Genomic DNA, 17,787 nt, shown 5'->3' with positions numbered 1-17,787 from the left:
AAAACAGCTGGCATTTTGGATCTGCAATCTTTTGTTAGAAAACGGTGCAAAATTACTGAAAAGTACTCACTGAAAACAATAAAACGTTGTATAAAAATGTCAAAATGCTGTTGTCATGCAATGGTAACTTCAAGTTTTCGACAAAACAACCTATCCCACCAAATTATTCCCAGTTAAATTTTAGATAAACTCGCAAAGTTTGGCAGTGTTTGGTTTAATCTTGAAAAAGTTATATTAAGCGTTCAAAGTCAGCGCATTAAAAATATTGGTATTGGTAATCAGACAGTCAAATTAGTTTGAAGAGGGGAAGAGGGAATAAAGTTTGAAAGCTTCAACACAATCATTTTTTTTTAATTTATTAGTTACTGTTAGTACAACATTAACTTTGTATCAGCTATAGCAACTCACTAACATATACCAAAAATCTATCCCGATTATTTTAGAAACTTTTTGTGCAAAGGCACATTTTTTTTTAAAAAAATAACACTACATTATTTACAAGCATTCATAGCTATTTATCTTTATTTATAATTATAATACAGTCTCCAGTAAGAAAATAAAAACAGATATTCGGGTGCCTTACTAAAAACTGTTAAATTTCTCATTAAGTTAACTTTTTTACATTCACTTAATCAGAGCAACATATATAATTGGCAGGCTTTTTAAAGACGTTTTCTGCCAAGGGCCCTCTTTCTATTTCACTTGGTGATATCAAATACATGGTTCCTGCTAGATGACAGAGTTGCAAAATAAAGTTTCTGCCTGCATAGCCCTGTATTGCGTTGTTTCAAAAAATTATCCATACCCCTCCCATGGAAGGTTATTTGGTTTGAATCCCCACTCCTCTCTGGAAATTCCAGTTAAGCTGCAAGCATACTTTCCTTTAAAAATTTTGGATTTTGAGACCCCCCACCACCTCAAAATTTTGAATGACCTTCCATGTATAGGAGTTGGAATGCATATTTTCTGGATCTGCACATAATTTCAACTTCAACTCGACACCACAGGGCTGATGTAACATTTTTGCCTACCAAGGAAGGGGGGTTGAGTAATATTTGGAATCCACTCCAAGTGATTTTGCCAACACATCCACTCTCCCCCACCTAGTACTAAAAAATGAAAGCCCCCTTGGGGGGTAGGACTGTATCCCTGGCTGTTGGAATCAGAATTGCTTGGAATGTGAGACCTTTTCAGATGACTGTCTTGAATTCACATTTCCTGGAGCTGAAACTGACAGAAATAATTAATAAATCAAAAGAATCCAGTAGGTCATAATAATTATAATTTTTTTATTTACCACAGATTTTGTATCCATGATGTACAATAATCAATAAATTTAACATACTTTTGATAAAAGGTCTTCAAAAGAAGCATGCCCTTGGTGGCTTAACTGAGTTTTTACTGCATAATTAGTGGGGTAGATTTCTGGACTGAATATTTGTTATAAAATACCACTTACCTTTCCTTCCTAATTTCTCCTTTGCTGAATTTGTTTGGAAAACACCCTGTTTAGCTGCTAATAAATTTCAAAAGTCAGTTGTAATTATTTTCCAGTCCAGTTCAGACTATTTTTAACGTCGTAATGTAATAGGAGAGACAGTTGCACTTTGGATTCTGATAAAGGTTTAAATCACACATTGCAGGGACATAATCACAATGTATATTGCACGAAATGTACACACAAGAAATGAATGGGACATGTCACTGCATCGACTTCGGGTTGCAGCTAATCGTCTTAGGGGCTAAATGAACAGCCACCATAATTAGATTTCTGGATATCAAAGTTCGTTTGTATCGGGGTTTTGTTTCTGAATTTGGCCGTATAATAAAGGGATTAATAATAATAATAATAATAATAATAATAATAATAATAACTTTATTTATCCTGATAGACCGGTCAGTCGATCAAAGAGATTGACTGGTATCAATTGGTGACCAGTATAAAAGCATAGAACTTACAAAGCTTAAAAATAACTTTACAAATCTAAAAAGTGTGAATTATATACAAGAATTAAAATTTAATTTGTACATTGTATCGAGGTTCCACAGTATAAATAAATAAGTATATGTTTGTCAAAACTCTGTATCACTAAATTACATACCAATCAGTACAATCAGTTCTTGTAATTTACCTGAAACGTCGTCGTCCTCTTCGTCGCTCCATTTTTCGAAGGAATATTTTGGTTCACGGTTCAACTTTACTTTCGCCCAGAGTTCATCTATGAATGAAGGACAAATTCGATTTAATACCAAGTGGCAACAACAGAATTTCTCAACAATTTCACTGGCGTGTCTCGGTTTGAGTCAGTTGTAGGCCTTGTCAAAATGCACCGAAAAGAAAACGCTATCGCTTGAAATTTCTCTTCGTCAGATTATCCCTCTAAGAGCTTTTCGACTTTGCATTTGGAGTAGACCCGGGGAATAGAATAGTAGGGTTTGGAACATTACCCACCAGATCGTAACCCCCGCGTAACCACCACACAGTGCACCCACCACTGGTGAACCACCACACAGTGAAGCTACTATACATTGGAGTTGCTTGTTGTAGCTGCTTGGAGCTTTATAACTACATCAACTTTGGGACAAATTGTCGCTGTAGCAGGGACCTAATCACAATGTATATTGCACAAAATGTACACACAAGAAATGAATGGGACATGTCACTGCAATGAACATGCATGTCTCTGCTACATTAATTTTTCTTGTGTGTGTAAGCATGTGTTTTTCTGTCACTGCACTACTGTCCCTCCATTTAAATAGTCTGCAGGCTAGGCATGGTTATCTATATAGAGTCAATAATTAGTAAGTATAATTTGCCCATACTGCCTGCTCAGGCAAAGAACATCACCCAATATATATAGTATTTTGCCCTATCTTACGCTTCACATTGGTTTGGTAAATAATTATTTTGCCTTAAAATAAAAAGTCCAGTTGATTTATTAACGTACCTAACTGATAAATGATTTGAATAATTATAAGCCAAGACGATTAGCCTCCAACTGAAGTCAATTAGCCCCCAGTAACACCACTGCCCTCAACTAGAGCGGTTTTCACTTGAGTGTCGAAAGTAAATCGACACAGCTTGCAGGACCGATGCTGGTCCTGCAAGCTTGCGAGAATTTATAACAACAAGACGCTCCACCTATAACCTCAGAGGAAACACAATTGTGGACCTTCCGAAAGTAAATTCAACAAAATATGGCCTTAAATCGTGGAGATATACTGCATCAAAATTGTGGAACTCTATACCAGACGACACAAGGAAAATAAAAACTTACACGATTTTTAAAACAAACCTAAAAACATTTTAATGTTTTTAGGTTTGTTTTAAAAATTTTACGGGACTTTGATCGAGTATTTTGACAATTCTTATTATTGCTATTCTACTGTTTTTAATAAAATTTTAATCTTTTTTTTAATTTGTAAATTTTTATATTCTTAATCTTAGTTAGACAAGTGTTGCTGACCACGTTAAATAAAGATTGTCAGTATTGTATTGTATTGCAATTGTTAATTGCTTTGGTTTTGCATTACTACGCTTAGTGATTGGCTTAAAAATCTCGCGCCACTTTACACCCCTAAGCTAGACAACAAGCATCTCCACCCCTTTCATATGGGATTCCCCCCCCCCCCCAGAGAATGACTAACCTTATAGTATAGTCGAGTTGATGTGAAAGTATTAACGAAAGGTATAAATATATGTTAACATCACTTGTTCCAAGCGATTGAACATAACTCTGAAGCTTTGTGTACCTCCCACAGTAATTTTTACCCGGCAGTTTTTAGTGACCAAAATGAGCATGTGATGCTGACAGTCCAGTATCAGAGATTCCTGACCCTGGGGGCGGGGGGGGGGGGGGGACTCCCCTATATGGCCTATACGGGGATGTGCTGCTGGATAGGGTATGGTTTTTGACTCCTCCGGTCCTTAATAGGGTATATAATTTCAAGCTCCTCTGTCCTAAACAGCTGGGTCTGAAGCTGTCCTAGACAGGGTATGGATGCAAGACTGTCGTCCATGTATTTACATTGTTTTCGCTTTCGCTTCAATAAAAAGCATTATTTTATTTGGTGGGATCGGTGTTTTCGCATTTTACGTAAATGATTGTTGATGCTGTCTTTTGTCCTAAATAGAGTCTTAAAATAGCGGGAGTTGTCCTACACAGGGAAGGTATTTTAAGTTTTTATAGTCCTAAACTTCAAACCTCCAGCAGCACCCCTATACCTTAATTTAGGTCAAGTACCCCCCCCCCCCCCCCCCCTGGGTTCCTGACCCAGAGCCTGCTTTTACTGGGGGCTAATCGATTTCGGGTTGGGGCACAGGCAGACCACCCTATGTGTTCGTAGTTAATTATTGTTGTTGACATGAGACGAACAAAAGAAATTTTGAAATCGATAAGGGCTACTGAAATAAAGCTTTAGAAATAAAATATCTAAACTACATTTCGCTCTAAATATCTCAATAAAGTTTAATGAAATGTTTATCGACTCATGTGTCGTATTTTTTCGCCTGCGCGGGCCGTTTTAAGCGCTTTTTTTAACTGATTTAGCCGGCCGAAGGCCGGTAAGAGAAGAAAGAGGAGACAAGGCTTGCAAGTCGGCGGCCGACAGAAGCGACCTCCTCCACTTCAAACCGGAATTAACGCCAAACTAATGAAAAACTCACCTATCTGACGACGGCTGTCGATCGGTGAGTTGTTGCTCTATCTCTTCGCCGAATTTTAGCTTCATCCCTCCAACATTTTCCGAGAAAATCCATGCTGAAATCGTGCAAACGGCTTTCTGACTATGATCGGTGCTCGACATAGCGACCAGGGAAATTCCAAACAGGCCGGCCGTTTCAAATTAACCAATCAGCGCTTGGCTTCCCGCGGCAGCCGGCCGCGGTTCAAAACCCCAACCCTGCCCCGCACAGGAGTTTTGACACTTCCGCTGAACTTCAACCAAGCGCTGATTGGTTAATTTGAAACGGCCGGCCTGTTTGGAATTTCCCTGGTCGCTATGTCGAGCACCGATCATAGTCAGAAAGCCGTTTGCACGATTTCAGCATGGATTTTCTCGGAAAATGTTGGAGGGATGAAGCTAAAATTTGGCGAAGAGATAGAGCAACAACTCACCGATCGACAGCCGTCGTCAGATAGGTGAGTTTTTCATTAGTTTGGCGTTAATTCCGGTTTGAAGTGGAGGAGGTCGCTTCTGTCGGCCGCCGACTTGCAAGCCTTGTCTCCTCTTTCTTCTCTACCGGCCTTCGGCCGGCTAAATCAGTTAAAAAAAGCGCTTAAAACGGCCCGCGCAGGCGAAAAAATACGACACATGAGTCGATAAACATTTCATTAAACTTTATTGAGATATTTAGAGCGAAATGTAGTTTAGATATTTTATTTCTAAAGCTTTATTTCAGTAGCCCTTATCGATTTCAAAATTTCTTTTGTTCGTCTCATGTCAACAACAATAATTAACTACGAACACATAGGGTGGTCTGCCTGTGTTGGAACATTACCCACCAGACCGTAACCACTACACAGTGCACCCACCACCGGTGAACCACCACATGCACACAGTGCAACCACCACACAGTAATTAACCTACCATACATTGGAGATGCTTGTTGTAGCCGAGTGGAGCTTTATAACTGCATCAACTTTGTGTCTAAATTCCACCCTACGGTGGGGTGGTACTCGGGATTTCAAGTGACGGGGATAATCGAAAATTTTTTGCATAGGAAAAAATGGCAAGTATTTTTGGGGTGGCTTTTTTGGGTAATTTTTAGGGAGATTAATTTAAAAACAATCTAAATTTAAAGATTCGTGGTAATGCCTTGGCCACAAAGTTCTACGAATAAAGTAAAATTGACTGAACGTGTATCTTATGTTTTTTCCATTGCGTTATTTATATTTTCAGATCATTCCCCTTTCTGAAAAAAATAATGGGTCAGAATATTCGGCATGGGATTTTTTAAGGGGTTGATATTTGGATTTTTGGGGGTTTTGTTGATAGCCCTAGGGATTTGGGTCTTGATTTTTGCCCCATTTCGAACATACCAGGATGGGCTCCTGCAGGAAACCATTGCAACTTTATCAAATGGCTATAAATGGTTTTATTCGAATCCCCAGGGAGCATTGATTAATTTCCAACACTTTTTAGGTGATTGTATATTCAATGCACCTTTGACAATAAAGCCAAAAACCCATCAAAAAGGGCCCAAACAAGGACGGCAAACCATTTCAACTTTTCCAAATGGCTATAAATGGCTTATTCGAATCCCCAGGGTGCACTGATTAATTTCCACACCCTTTTAAGTGATTCTATATTTACACCTTTGACAATAAAGCCAAAAACTCGTCAAAAAAGGGCCCAAACATCGTCACGTCGCCCTAGCTACGCTGCATGTGGTCTGACCACAGGAGCAATGTTTTCGCGGGAAATGTGTTTCTAAAAATAAAAATATGCGGGAAAGGGTTGGCTCAAGGGTACAGTACGTATGGAGGCTCCAGTTGATGGGCTCCTGATCATACCCGTCACTTGAAAATCCCGAGTAACCCTCCCCCCCCCCCCCCCCCCCACCCCTGGGAGTGCAACAATGACAAATTATTACAAAAGGCCATTTGAAGTTTATTTCTCAATGGTCCACTGAAACAAACGATTTCAACATTTCATTGCATGATTTGTCGGGAGCCGATTTTGATACCGTTCTCAACATGCATGAACACTGTTTGCGTGATTTGAAAACTTAAAAATAAATGTTACCGTACCGATTAATTATTAGCAAGACTGAAGTCTGCCGCCCAGTAAATGTGTAAAGGTCATACGGACCCCATACGAGGTTCCACAGTATAAATAAATAAGTATATGTTTATCAAAACTCTGTATCACTAAATTACATACCAATCAGTACAATCAGTTCTTGTAATTTACCTGAAACGTCGTCGTCCTTTTCGTCCCTCGATTTTTCAAAGGAATATTTTGGTTCCCGTTTCAACTTTTCTTTTGCCCAGAGTTCATCTATGAATGAAGGACAAATTCGATTTAATACCAAGTGGCAACAACAGAATTTCTCACCAATTTCATTGGCGTGTCTCTGTTTGAGTCAGTTGTAGGCCTTGTCAAAATGCACCGAAAAGAAAACGCTATCGCTTGAAATTTCTCTTCGTCAGATTTATCCCTCTAAGAGCTTTTCGACTTTTGGATCCATTGCATTTGGAGTAGACCCGGGGAATAGAATAGTAGGGTTTGGAACATTACCCACCAGATCGTAACCCCCGCGTAACCACCACACAGTGCACCCACCACTGGTGAACCACCACACAGTGAAGCAGTACCATACATTGGAGTTGCTTGTTGTAGCCGCTTGGAGCTTTATAACTACATCAACTTTGGGACAAATTGTTGCTGTAGCAGGGACATAATCACAATGTATGTTGCACAAAATGTACACACAAGAAATGAATGGGACATGTCACTGCAGTGAACATGTCCCTACTACATTTTCTTGTGTGTGTAAGCATGTGTTTTTCTGTCACTGCACCACTGTCCCTCCATTTAAACAGTCTGTAGGTCAGGCTAGGCATGGTTATCCAGCGCTAGAGTCAATAATTACTTACTTACTTACTTACTGCCTTAAACGCCGTGGGCGCTAAGGGCAGCGACAAAGTTTCTCCACATATGCCTGTCACGAGCTTTCTTTTCGATGTCTCCCCAGGTGTAGTTAAGGGTTTTAAGTTCGCTTTCTATCGTCCGCCTCCAAGTTGTTCTTGGTCGTCCTCGCTGTCTTTTCACTTCTGGTGTCCAATGAACTGCTGTTTTTGGAATAGCTTTCCCTTCCATCCTAAGCACATGTCCTACCCAGCTCCAACGTCTCCTTCTTATGATATTCCTCATGTTCTCTTGGTGACATTGGGCAAGCAGATCTTTGTTGGAGATAACCCTTGGCCAAAAGATACGTAGTATTTTCCTGAGGGATTTGCATGGTGTGAAAAGAGGACAACTTCTTCATGTCGTGCTCTGTCATCACAGGCGGCCCAGACGTTGTATTCGATTTAGGTGATTATAAGACAATGTATGAGAATACTTTGAAAATTGCTCTAAATAGTACCTTGTATGAAAGATTTGAATAAAAATGTCTTACCTTATGTTTATCTTGCGTTATTTTGACATTTGTGTGCTTCTGGAGTGGTTTTAAAGCCGTTTAGACGAGTTTTTCTTTCTTCTCTCAGCAATTTGTCGACAGATTCTGCAATACGTCAACGTATTGCAGAATCGAGTAACATCCTGACAAATATCTGTCGCTCATTATTGACGGGATTGATCAAAGCAAAACGCACCTGCCACACTGGACACACAAGTCAAAAGTAGGTAACAATCCTGGCAATTAGCGGAATTTTGCGGTGAGATATGGTTGTATACCGGGGGTTTTGTTCGTCTACAACACAGGCTAGGTTGTAGTTGATGCCAACTGTTATGTTGGAACGTCCAAAAAAACAAGCAACTTCTTAGTTTTTTTAAAGCATCTATTAGCAATCAAAATGGCGATCAAATCTGGCTAATATTTAAAATATTGCATTTTATTTAGCTGGAAGGAGACTGCGACCAATTCATGAAAACTCATGTAACTGGAGTGCTGTCGCACGGACACAAATTGGCTTGGTGTTTCGTGGACTTCCTACGATGGCCTCAGGATGCCAACCCGACCGTTAACTGCCTTATGTCATGCTTTAGGCATCTCATAAACACGGTAGGAAGGAATAGATGGACTTTTTTCTAATAAAGCGAGAAAGCACATGGGTGTCAATCTCCATGTAGCACACAAAGATGGCGAATTTTGTGTGCAAATTAAAATTAAATTAAACCGGTCTGAACGCGCTTCTCTAATCGCTTTAACTAAAGTGAGTGTAAAGCCGTTATTTTGACAAGTTCCATAAGGTACTCTTATACATGGCAATAGCAAAGCTCAATTAAATAAAAAAACTGAGAACTAAAACACAGCATTTTATCTTCAACATTGCACTGGACTGCCTTACGACGCTCCGCGTGAGATGAACGAAATTTACAAAAAATGCTATACAAATACAAAAAAATTACTGAAATAAGTTATTCTGTTTTTCTTACATATAGAAAGGACGACTGCCACCTACTCTCTATCTGCAACTGGATAATTGTTACCGAGATTGCAAAAACATCCACATTATTGGATTTTGCGCCTTGCTTGTTAAAGCTGGTGTTTTTAGAAAGGTCAGTACAACTGTAACTACACTTATAACTAATAGCAGAGAAGTGTAAACGGACGCTTGATTCACCTCAGTTTAGGCATTCGCAAGAACGCAGTGGTGCATTGATAAACTTGTAGTAGTACTACTTGTACTGAAATTATATCATGATAATCAACTATCTGGGTACTAAAAAGCCCCTATTTTATTTTCCAGGTGCGACTGTCGTATTTGCTTGTGGGGCACACCCATGAAGATATAGATCAGGTTAGTGTGGTTAAAATGGTTGGGTCACATTTTTACTTCTTGATTCTAGCTAGTTTAGTAAGTGGCACATAAAATACATTACAAGTATCTCGCCAAAGAGAAGCAAAGCACCAAAGGCCAATAAATAGAGGGTTAGAAGAGAATATGACGATATATATGGACAGATACATACGAAAGCAGTCTTAGTAATAACTATTGAAACTAGTGAAACCGGGTAACTCTTGCATCGAAGTAATGAACGAACGATGATCTATCCTCGATTGCTTTTTTATGCCCCACAATTTACTTACTACAAGTATTTTTTTTTTTCAGCTATTCAGCCGAATTTCCATTGCACTTGCGAAACAAAATGCTGTCACTCTCCCTGATTTACTACGTGTGATACAAAGCGCGTACAGCCCAACCCCGATAACGTGTACCGTAGAAAACATCTACAACGTAAAGGCCTGGCTTCGCGACTACACGTCGACTTTACAGCATCACAGCCATCCGCACGCCTTCCGTTTCAAGCTCAACGATGATGGGGACGTGGAGATGAGCTACAGACGCTGGGCGAAATCAGCAAGGAAGGAATGGCTTCCAAAAGAAGGGCCATTTATTGTTTTATGTGACATCCCCCCTGGGAAACCAGCCGTTTTGCGACCTGACCTCAAAAAATGCCCAACTGTCAAAGTAATGAAAGACTCTGTCGAAAAATTAAAAATTAGAATGTCGACATCAGAGCGTGAGTGGTGGGAGAACATGATAAAAGATGAGGAAGAGAAGGTTACGCAGTGGGCTTCGCTGACTGACAAAGACTATCGTTTGGCGGGGGAGACGTTTGACCTTTTAGAATTTAAATACAGCATGCCAGACCCAGAACCAGAACCAGACGATGCTGAGTACAAAGAAAGAAACGAGAAGCTGCTGCATTTAATAGCAAAGAAAGAAAACCACCAGCCTGTAAGTACCAATCAGAGGTCATCAGAATACGTGAATTGTCTATACAAGTTTCATTTAAGCAACAGTTGCGGTTGTATTAGTGATAAAAACCTTATCACAGTGAATACATGTAGAAGCAATTATCTGTTTAGATGTGCGGGTATCAATTGTTTACTTAAATTACACTTTTACTTTTACGTTTGAATTTCGTTTCTAATAGGTAGTTTGTTTGTCGAGTTTTACTTTCCTTCAGGCAAAGTCTTTGACTGTTGAGTTAATAAACGAATTCTTCTTGCAGGTAAAAATACTAAAGCAAGTCCAAAAACGGACAGGCACAGGTCCAGTTCCTAACAAACGCCAACAAAGAGTGAATAAGAAGCAACCCACCAAGGCCAGCAAGGCAGCAAGAACTAAAAAGAAGGGAATTTTAAAAGACAAAAACTAACATTTAGATTATGAGCACGAGGTACCTTAAAGGTACCTTTTAAAATTAAGAAATCGAATTATAATCTAATTTTGTAGAATTACAACTCATTTTCTTTAATTGATGATTTCTAATTATTTTTCTACAACACTTGAACCTTCACGCGCACGTTCAACAGTTCATTCCGGAATGTTGACGTTATACACGCATAATAGTGAATTTTCCTTCTTTTAGTCGCTATTCTTAGACTGACAAAATTCAGCAGACTGGGTCAAAAGCTCAGCCAATAAGATAATAGCATTTGCATTAGTATACTGGGACTGCACAATTTCTTGTGATGATGGCAGCTGAAAAATAACCATCTCCACCACCACATTTTTCAAATGGCATGTGCCTTATAACTGTCCACGGTGCTGCTGCGGCACGTGTTCTAAAAGTTAATGTTATTACTTACTTGTGAAAATGTATTTTCATCACGTACAATAAGTTTTTTTTGTGGTTTACAATTGAGTGACTACCGACGTGTTTTCCTGATAAAAGAGAAAAGTGTCATGCGGAGAAATAAAATAACAGATCATGTTTCAATTGCTTTCGCGTAATGCTGGTTGGGATTGCGCGCCAAAGCGTGGGTCCACAGAGCGGATCTTTGCAGCCGGCTTACTTATTTTTGCTCGAGGTTGGTCGTTATATCACCGCCACCGAGAAAAAGTCGACTTATAACTGATATAACGCCACACGCCGAATTCAATTTTGAATGACTGCATTCCAAGGATCAGTAGGATCATTATTCCCCTCTTGCTGCCTCTTGGCGACGATGAGCACAAAGGCGGGAAAACTGGAAAGCTGCGGTAAGCCTTGCAGTCATACAGTAAAAATGGGGTAAAAAATCGACAGAAATGAAGTACCAACATCAGAATACGATGAATGATTTGATGGCCACTTGTTTTGAGATGAATCTGCGCTAAGAGGTCATTTAGAGAACTTCCAAGGTGACAGAAGAGATCGAGACGGAGTTTGCAGGTAAGTTGGAACCATTTCTCTTTGTCTGTGTAGTAGGATTTAATGGGACGTCTTAGATTGTAGGTCAAGCGAAGAAATAATCGGCTATTAAAATTTAATTCTCATGGAATAACGTGGCTGCTGCGATATTTAACTATTTTATTGCGTTGCGCTTGCACAAACACAGCTAAAACGAGCATAGTCCGTTCACAGATTACAAAATTTGTTGAATATAATTTGCAAATAATATAAACTGCTAGGCAAGCAAAGGCGAAAAACTAAGTGATCAACAGCCGGCTGAAGAAAAGAAAAATATAAGCCCTGACACAGAACAAAGAAACAAGTTAGTGCCCTCGTTTGAATACCGGCAAAACATTCGGTTTACTTATTACCGACACGGCCGGATACATCGATTCTTCCCATTGTCTACAGAGCGGAATATTCCGAAAAAATTGACAGCTTTTACGTTTGAGAAACGTGATGCTTGCGCTATCGATTCTTCCCATTGTCTACAGAACGGAATATTCCGAAAAAAATGACAGCTCTTACGTTTGAGAAACGCCATGCTTGTGCTATCGATTCTTCTCATAATTGGAGCGGAACATTCCGAAAAAAAAGACAGCTTTTACGTTTGACAAACGCCATGCGTGCGCTATCGATTCTTCTCATTGTTTACAAAATGGAATATTCCGAAAAAATGACAGCTTTTACGTTTGAGAAACGCCATGCGTGCGCTATCGATTCTTCCCATTGTTTACAGAGCGGAACATTCCGAATAAAATGACAGGTTTTACGTTTGAGAAAGCCATGCTTGCGCCATTTATGCAACAGGACGCAAGCTTAAATAAAGTTAAGAGATTCAAAGATGTTAAAAATGAATTGGAACCAAATTAAATATTTTGACTACATACGCGAAGTAGAAGTACTATGAAATTGTAGCAGAGAGACATGGCGACTTAAGTACAACAGGCTGGAGTCGAAAACATCGCCGGCGCCTTGTTCGTTGTTTGTACCGTTGTTAATATATTTACCTGTGTAGAAGTGCGAATTGATGTTGATAAAAATAACTTCTCTCATTGGTTAAAACACGGAAGGTTCCGCTTATGAAAGATATCATATTACTAAGTGGCTTCTATTAAAACAGACAGCTCTGATTGGATTAAAAGCGGAACATTCCGTGAAACAGGATAACATATAAAAGTACAAGTTTAAATGGAAAAGTACTAATTTAAATGGAGAAATGTTGTTGGATTATTATCTTGCCTAAGATTTTACTTGGTACTGAGAGCAAAGTTATCCCCCGCCAGTTGTTACAGTCAGTTGTTGCACCTTTTGGGGGATTTTAACTATTATTCCTTTTGACCAGTCTTCAGGAATCACCTCACCTTCCCATATGTCAGTAAACAGTGGTGTTAATACTGTAGCTGCTAACTCTGGATCTACCTTAAAGAGTTCAGCATTCAAATTATCTGGACCGGGAGCCTTGCCATTTTTTAAGGATTTAATGGCGCTAATAATCTCAGTTCTCTGTTGGGTGGGTCTATGTCAATATCCAGATCAGATGGTGCTTCTGGTATGTCCGCTTCTTCTTGTGGAGGTGGCCTATTAAGAGTCTCTTTAAAATGCTCTGTCCAGCGTAACTCTTGTTCCTTTTCTGTGGTCAGAAGGTTGCCTTGTTTGTCCTTGACAAGTGATGCTGCTGGAAAATGACACTTGCCGCTGAGGATTTTAGTGATCTTGTAAACTGTACCTTGCTCATTTCGAATAGCTGCGGCTTCAGCTTGTGCTGCCAAGTTGTTTATATAGGCTCTTTTGCTGTGTGAAAACAGTAGCTATCTGATGCCATTTGCTGTTCACCTGCTCTCTCGTAACGTCAGTGGTTTCAGGTTCCTCCTCAAAGTGCTCAAGTGCCTGGAATCTGTTTTTGACCTGCAGGACAAAGGCTTTTCTCACCTCTTCAGGTCCTTTAATTTATCTACTTCATAACGCCTGTGCCCCATGTTCTTTTGCCCAACACTTTTAAGCTTAAGCCTAATAAAGGCAACCACGAGGCGATGATCACTGCCGACATCTGCCCCCCTTCTGACTTTAACATCTAGTAAGGAGCGGCGCCATTTTCCATTAATCATTAGGTGGTCTATCTGGTTCTTATCCCGTCCATTTGGCGAAGACCATGTACGTAAACTTATGTATTTCTCGATGTTGAAAGAGAGTTCCACCTATGGCTAAGTTATTCATGCTGCAGAACTCAACAAGCCTCTCTCCATTATCATTCATTGTGCCACACCCATGTGTACCCATAGCCCGATCATTGCTGGTGTTATCGGATCCAACTTAAGCGTTCAAATCCCCGGCAATAATGATAACGTCTTGCCTTGGAGTTTCAGCCACCTCGGCCTGGAGGATGTCATAGAAGGCGTCTTTCTCTTCCTCGTCACTATCATTGGTTGCCGCATAGCATTGGATAAAGGTGATGTTAGTGTGCCTCCCTCGTAGTCTGGCTCTGATTAGTCGGCTGTTGATAGGTTTCCATTCCAGCAGAGCACGATCTGCTCCTTTCTTGAGGATGATTGCGACTCCTTCGTAGTACAGGTTATCACAGCGTCCTGAATACAACACAGTTTCGCCCGTAAATGTTAATAGCCTTCCCGAACCTGTCCACCTGCACTCACTCACACCCAAGATATGCAGACCGTAGCGCCTCATTTCCATGGTAATCAGCCAATTTTCCAGCTTCATACATTGTACGAACATTCCAAAAACCGATCCTTGTCTTTGTTTTGGCGTTTAAGACTTCCATCCTCGTGGTAGCAGCTTCCTTTCGGTTTTCACCGCTAGCAGTCATGCAAGTCATCGACTTGGAAGACCGTCACAACCATTTGCTGAAAATTTCTTTGCCGCTGTTTCCGTAACAATTATTTTTTGCTGATAGGGTTGTTAGCCCTATGCAAACCCCCTAACCTGGAGGACCGGTGTGCCAGCTTCGTCTGGCCCCTCACTCTCAGACCTTTACGGCATGGTTGAACCTGCCAGGAGTTGTATAACTCCCGCCGTCATAGCCCTGGAGATCCTAGGAACTCACAAGCTACCTCGCCACGACAAGGCGCCAGCACATGGGGTAGAGAGTCAATAATTAGTAGTATAATTTGCCCATACTGCCTGTTCAGGCAAAGTACATCGCCCAATAGTATTTTGCCCTATCTTATGCTTCACATGGGTTTGGTTAATAATTATTTTGCCTTAAAATAAAAAGTCCACTTTAGTTTATTTATACATAGTACCTAACTGATATATGATTTGAATAAGCCAAGACGATTAGCCCCCAACTGAAGTCAATTAGCTCCCAATAACACCACCGCCCTAAACTATGTCTTTAAACTCATGCACTAAATTTTCCTTCTTTCACTCTGACAGCTTCCACAAAATAAAAGCTTTCAATATATGGTGGGGCTTTGCATATAATTTCAATCATATAGCGAAACCCAACTTTTGAAATTATGTTAAGGACCTATTCTTTTTTTATTTCTTCGGGTGCAACCCTAAACAAGATCTTGCCCAGAACACCCTAAGCGAGACCAAAATCTGAACTTTACGCCCCTAAGCGAGACGACAAGCATCCCCACCACTTTCATATGGGAGTCCACCCCCCCCCCCCCCCAAAAGAGAAGCACTAGCCTACCTTATAGTTGAGTTGATGTGAGAGTATTAACTAATTAAAGGATATGTTAACATTACTTGTTCTAAGTGAATGAACATAACTCTGAAGCTTTGTGTACCTCCCACAATAATTTTTACCCGAAAGTTTTTAGTGACCAAAATAAGCATGTGATGCTGACAGTCCAGTATCAGAGATTCCTGACCCAGAGCCAGCCTCCAAAAGGCAAAGAACAGAAGCAGAGGGCGCCAAAACCATCCATGCAGAATTGACTAACCACACTGGAAACCAGACGTATGTGTGTTTGATAGAGTATCAGTATCAGTATATAGACCTATATACAATCAGCTTTTGTACGTAATTGTACATATTGTAATTTAATATACTTATTTTATTCTTTCAGTACTCATCTTATTTTATTTATTCATTTTCTCGAAGTTATTAGCAATCTTGCTACTTTAAATTTGAGGTGAGATAATTGTTTATTGTATTGTGTTGTATTATTATTGTTTTGTATTAAATTTACCTGAAACGTCGTCGCCCTCTTCGTCGCTCGATTCTTCGAAGGAATATTTCGGTTCACGGTTCAACTTTTCTTTCGCTCTGAGTTCATCTGTGAACGAAGGACAAATTCGATTTAATACCAAATGGCACGAGTAAGAACACAAAAAAGCCAACATGATCAACAAGAGAATGTCTTGCCTTTCGTTAGCGTGTCTCGCTCTGAGTTAGTAAGTGTAGGCCTAGTTAAAAGGCACCGAAAAGAAAACGCTATCGCTTGAAATTTCTCTTCGTCAGATTTTCCCTCTAAGAGCTTTTCGACTTTTGGATCCATTGCGTTTGGAATAGAATAGCAGGGTTTGGAACGTTACCCAGCAGACCGTAACCCCATAAACCACTACACAGTGCACCCACCACCGGTGAACCACCACACAGTAAACCTACCATACATTGGAGTTGCTTGTTGTAGCCGAGTGGAGCTTTATAACTACATCAACTTTGTGTCCAACTTCCACCCTGCTCTTTAGTTTAATTTACGCACATAATTTCTGCTTCTGACATCTCTTTCGCATCAGCACCTCCATCCGATCCACAACAAGGTCACAGACGTAGACCTGATGCATAGCTATCTTCACAAACAATCTTCGCATCCTCGGCACTGCAAGAATGGTCTCCCCCGAAGTCAACTTCTAAGACTTCGGCGTCTGTGCTCTGACGACTCCGATTTTCTGGAGAAAGGCAAGCAAATGATTTCTTTTTTTGTTTAACGTAGGTACCCTCGGTTCTCACGTTCCAAAAGAATCAAACGATTCCTCCTGAGTAATTTCAACATTTATCTGGCGACCCAAAAACAAAAGAAATATTTCCTCAGCCGCTGCTGGTAGCCTATCGCCGTGATCGCAAACGTCCGAGACACTTTAGTACACACCGCCGACCGCGTTGCTAACCTGGTCCTCACGTGGGAACTTCTTATTGCCGCACTTGCCGTGAGTTACATTTCTCGTGACAGCACCCTACAGGGTCCCCAATGCTCAATTATCATCAAGGGTGCATTAACCTGTCAATCATCTTGCCGCCATCTCTTGCCGCCATATGCTCCGCGTCTACATCGGCGAAACAGGCCGGACACTAAGAGAATGTGTCGGTGAGCATCTCTGCAGCATCGAGAAGAACCTGCCGGGATTTTCTGTCGCAGAGCATTTTAATGCAAACGGACAAACCCCAGAGACAAACCCTGTAAGACGCACAAGTCCGATGGGTCGTGGCGGGGGGGGGGGGGGGGGGAGGGGGTGGTACTCGGATCTCAAGTGACGAGGATAATCGAAAGATTTTCTTTTTTCTTGGGGGGGGGGGGGGTTTAAATTATCGATTACGGAACTTTTTGGATAGGAAAAATGGCAAGTATTTTTTGGGTGGCTTGATTTAAGTAGTGATTTTTAGGGGGATTAAAAACAATCTAAATTTAAAGATTCGTGGTAATGCCTTGGCCACAAAGTTCTACGAATAAAGTAAAATTGACTGAACGTGTATCTTATGTTTTTTTCTTTGCGTTATTTATATCTTCAGATCATTCCCCTTTCTGAAAAAATTAATGGGTCAGAATATTCGGCATGAGATTATTTAAGGGGTTGATATTTGGATTTTTTGGGGTTTAATTTTGTTAGAAGCCCTAGGGATTTTTTGGGGGCCTTAATTTTTGCCCCATTTCGATCATACCCGTCACTTGAAAATCCCGAGTAACCCCCCCCCCCCCCCCCCCCCCCCCCCCATCCCTGGGAGTGCACCAATGACACATGGCATCCACCACTGACATTAAA

The 17,787-nt window shown here is 40.5% G+C and overlaps 1 protein-coding gene across 4 annotated transcripts; it reads right to left on the bottom strand.

The window, feature by feature from the left end:
* Positions 1 to 84: 84 nt before the first annotated feature.
* On the bottom strand, positions 85 to 17,159 carry LOC144662136 (uncharacterized). Of its 4 annotated transcripts, none has more exons than XM_078522887.1 (6): positions 16,172 to 17,159; positions 15,996 to 16,082; positions 6,916 to 7,002; positions 2,133 to 2,219; positions 1,460 to 1,513; positions 496 to 1,230 (listed from the first exon to the last, which is right to left on the bottom strand). In XM_078522887.1, the coding sequence occupies exons 1-6, from the start codon at positions 16,302 to 16,304 to the stop codon at positions 1,163 to 1,165; spliced, it is 516 nt and encodes a 171-aa protein (XP_078379013.1). In that variant the 5' UTR covers positions 16,305 to 17,159; the 3' UTR covers positions 496 to 1,162. The 4 variants fall into 4 exon arrangements, with proteins under 4 accessions (XP_078379015.1, XP_078379014.1, XP_078379013.1 ...); XM_078522886.1 differs by having other exon boundaries at positions 1,460 to 1,516; positions 16,172 to 17,154; XM_078522889.1 differs by lacking the exon at positions 6,916 to 7,002 and having other exon boundaries at positions 85 to 1,230; positions 16,172 to 17,152.
* Positions 17,160 to 17,787: the final 628 nt, after the last annotated feature.

Source organism: Oculina patagonica, chromosome 8 (assembly GCF_052425735.1).
Source record: "Oculina patagonica isolate OP01 chromosome 8, crgOcupat, whole genome shotgun sequence".
Classification (NCBI taxonomy): Eukaryota; Metazoa; Cnidaria; class Anthozoa; order Scleractinia; family Oculinidae; genus Oculina; species Oculina patagonica.
This window is presented reverse-complemented; position numbering and strand designations above follow the sequence as displayed.

Bases quoted from the DNA above. Each gene is read 5' to 3' on its own strand.
- LOC144662136 (XM_078522886.1), bottom strand. From the start codon at position 16,304: ATGGATCCAAAAGTCGAAAAGCTCTTAGAGGGAAAATCTGACGAAGAG. The intron at 7,003-15,995 runs GTAAATTTAATA...CTTCATTCATAG, and splicing joins AGAGGGCGACGACGTTTCAG to ATGAACTCTGGGCAAAAGAA. The intron at 2,220-6,915 runs GTAAATTACAAG...CTTCATTCATAG, and splicing joins AAAGGACGACGACGTTTCAG to ATGAACTCTGGGCGAAAGTA.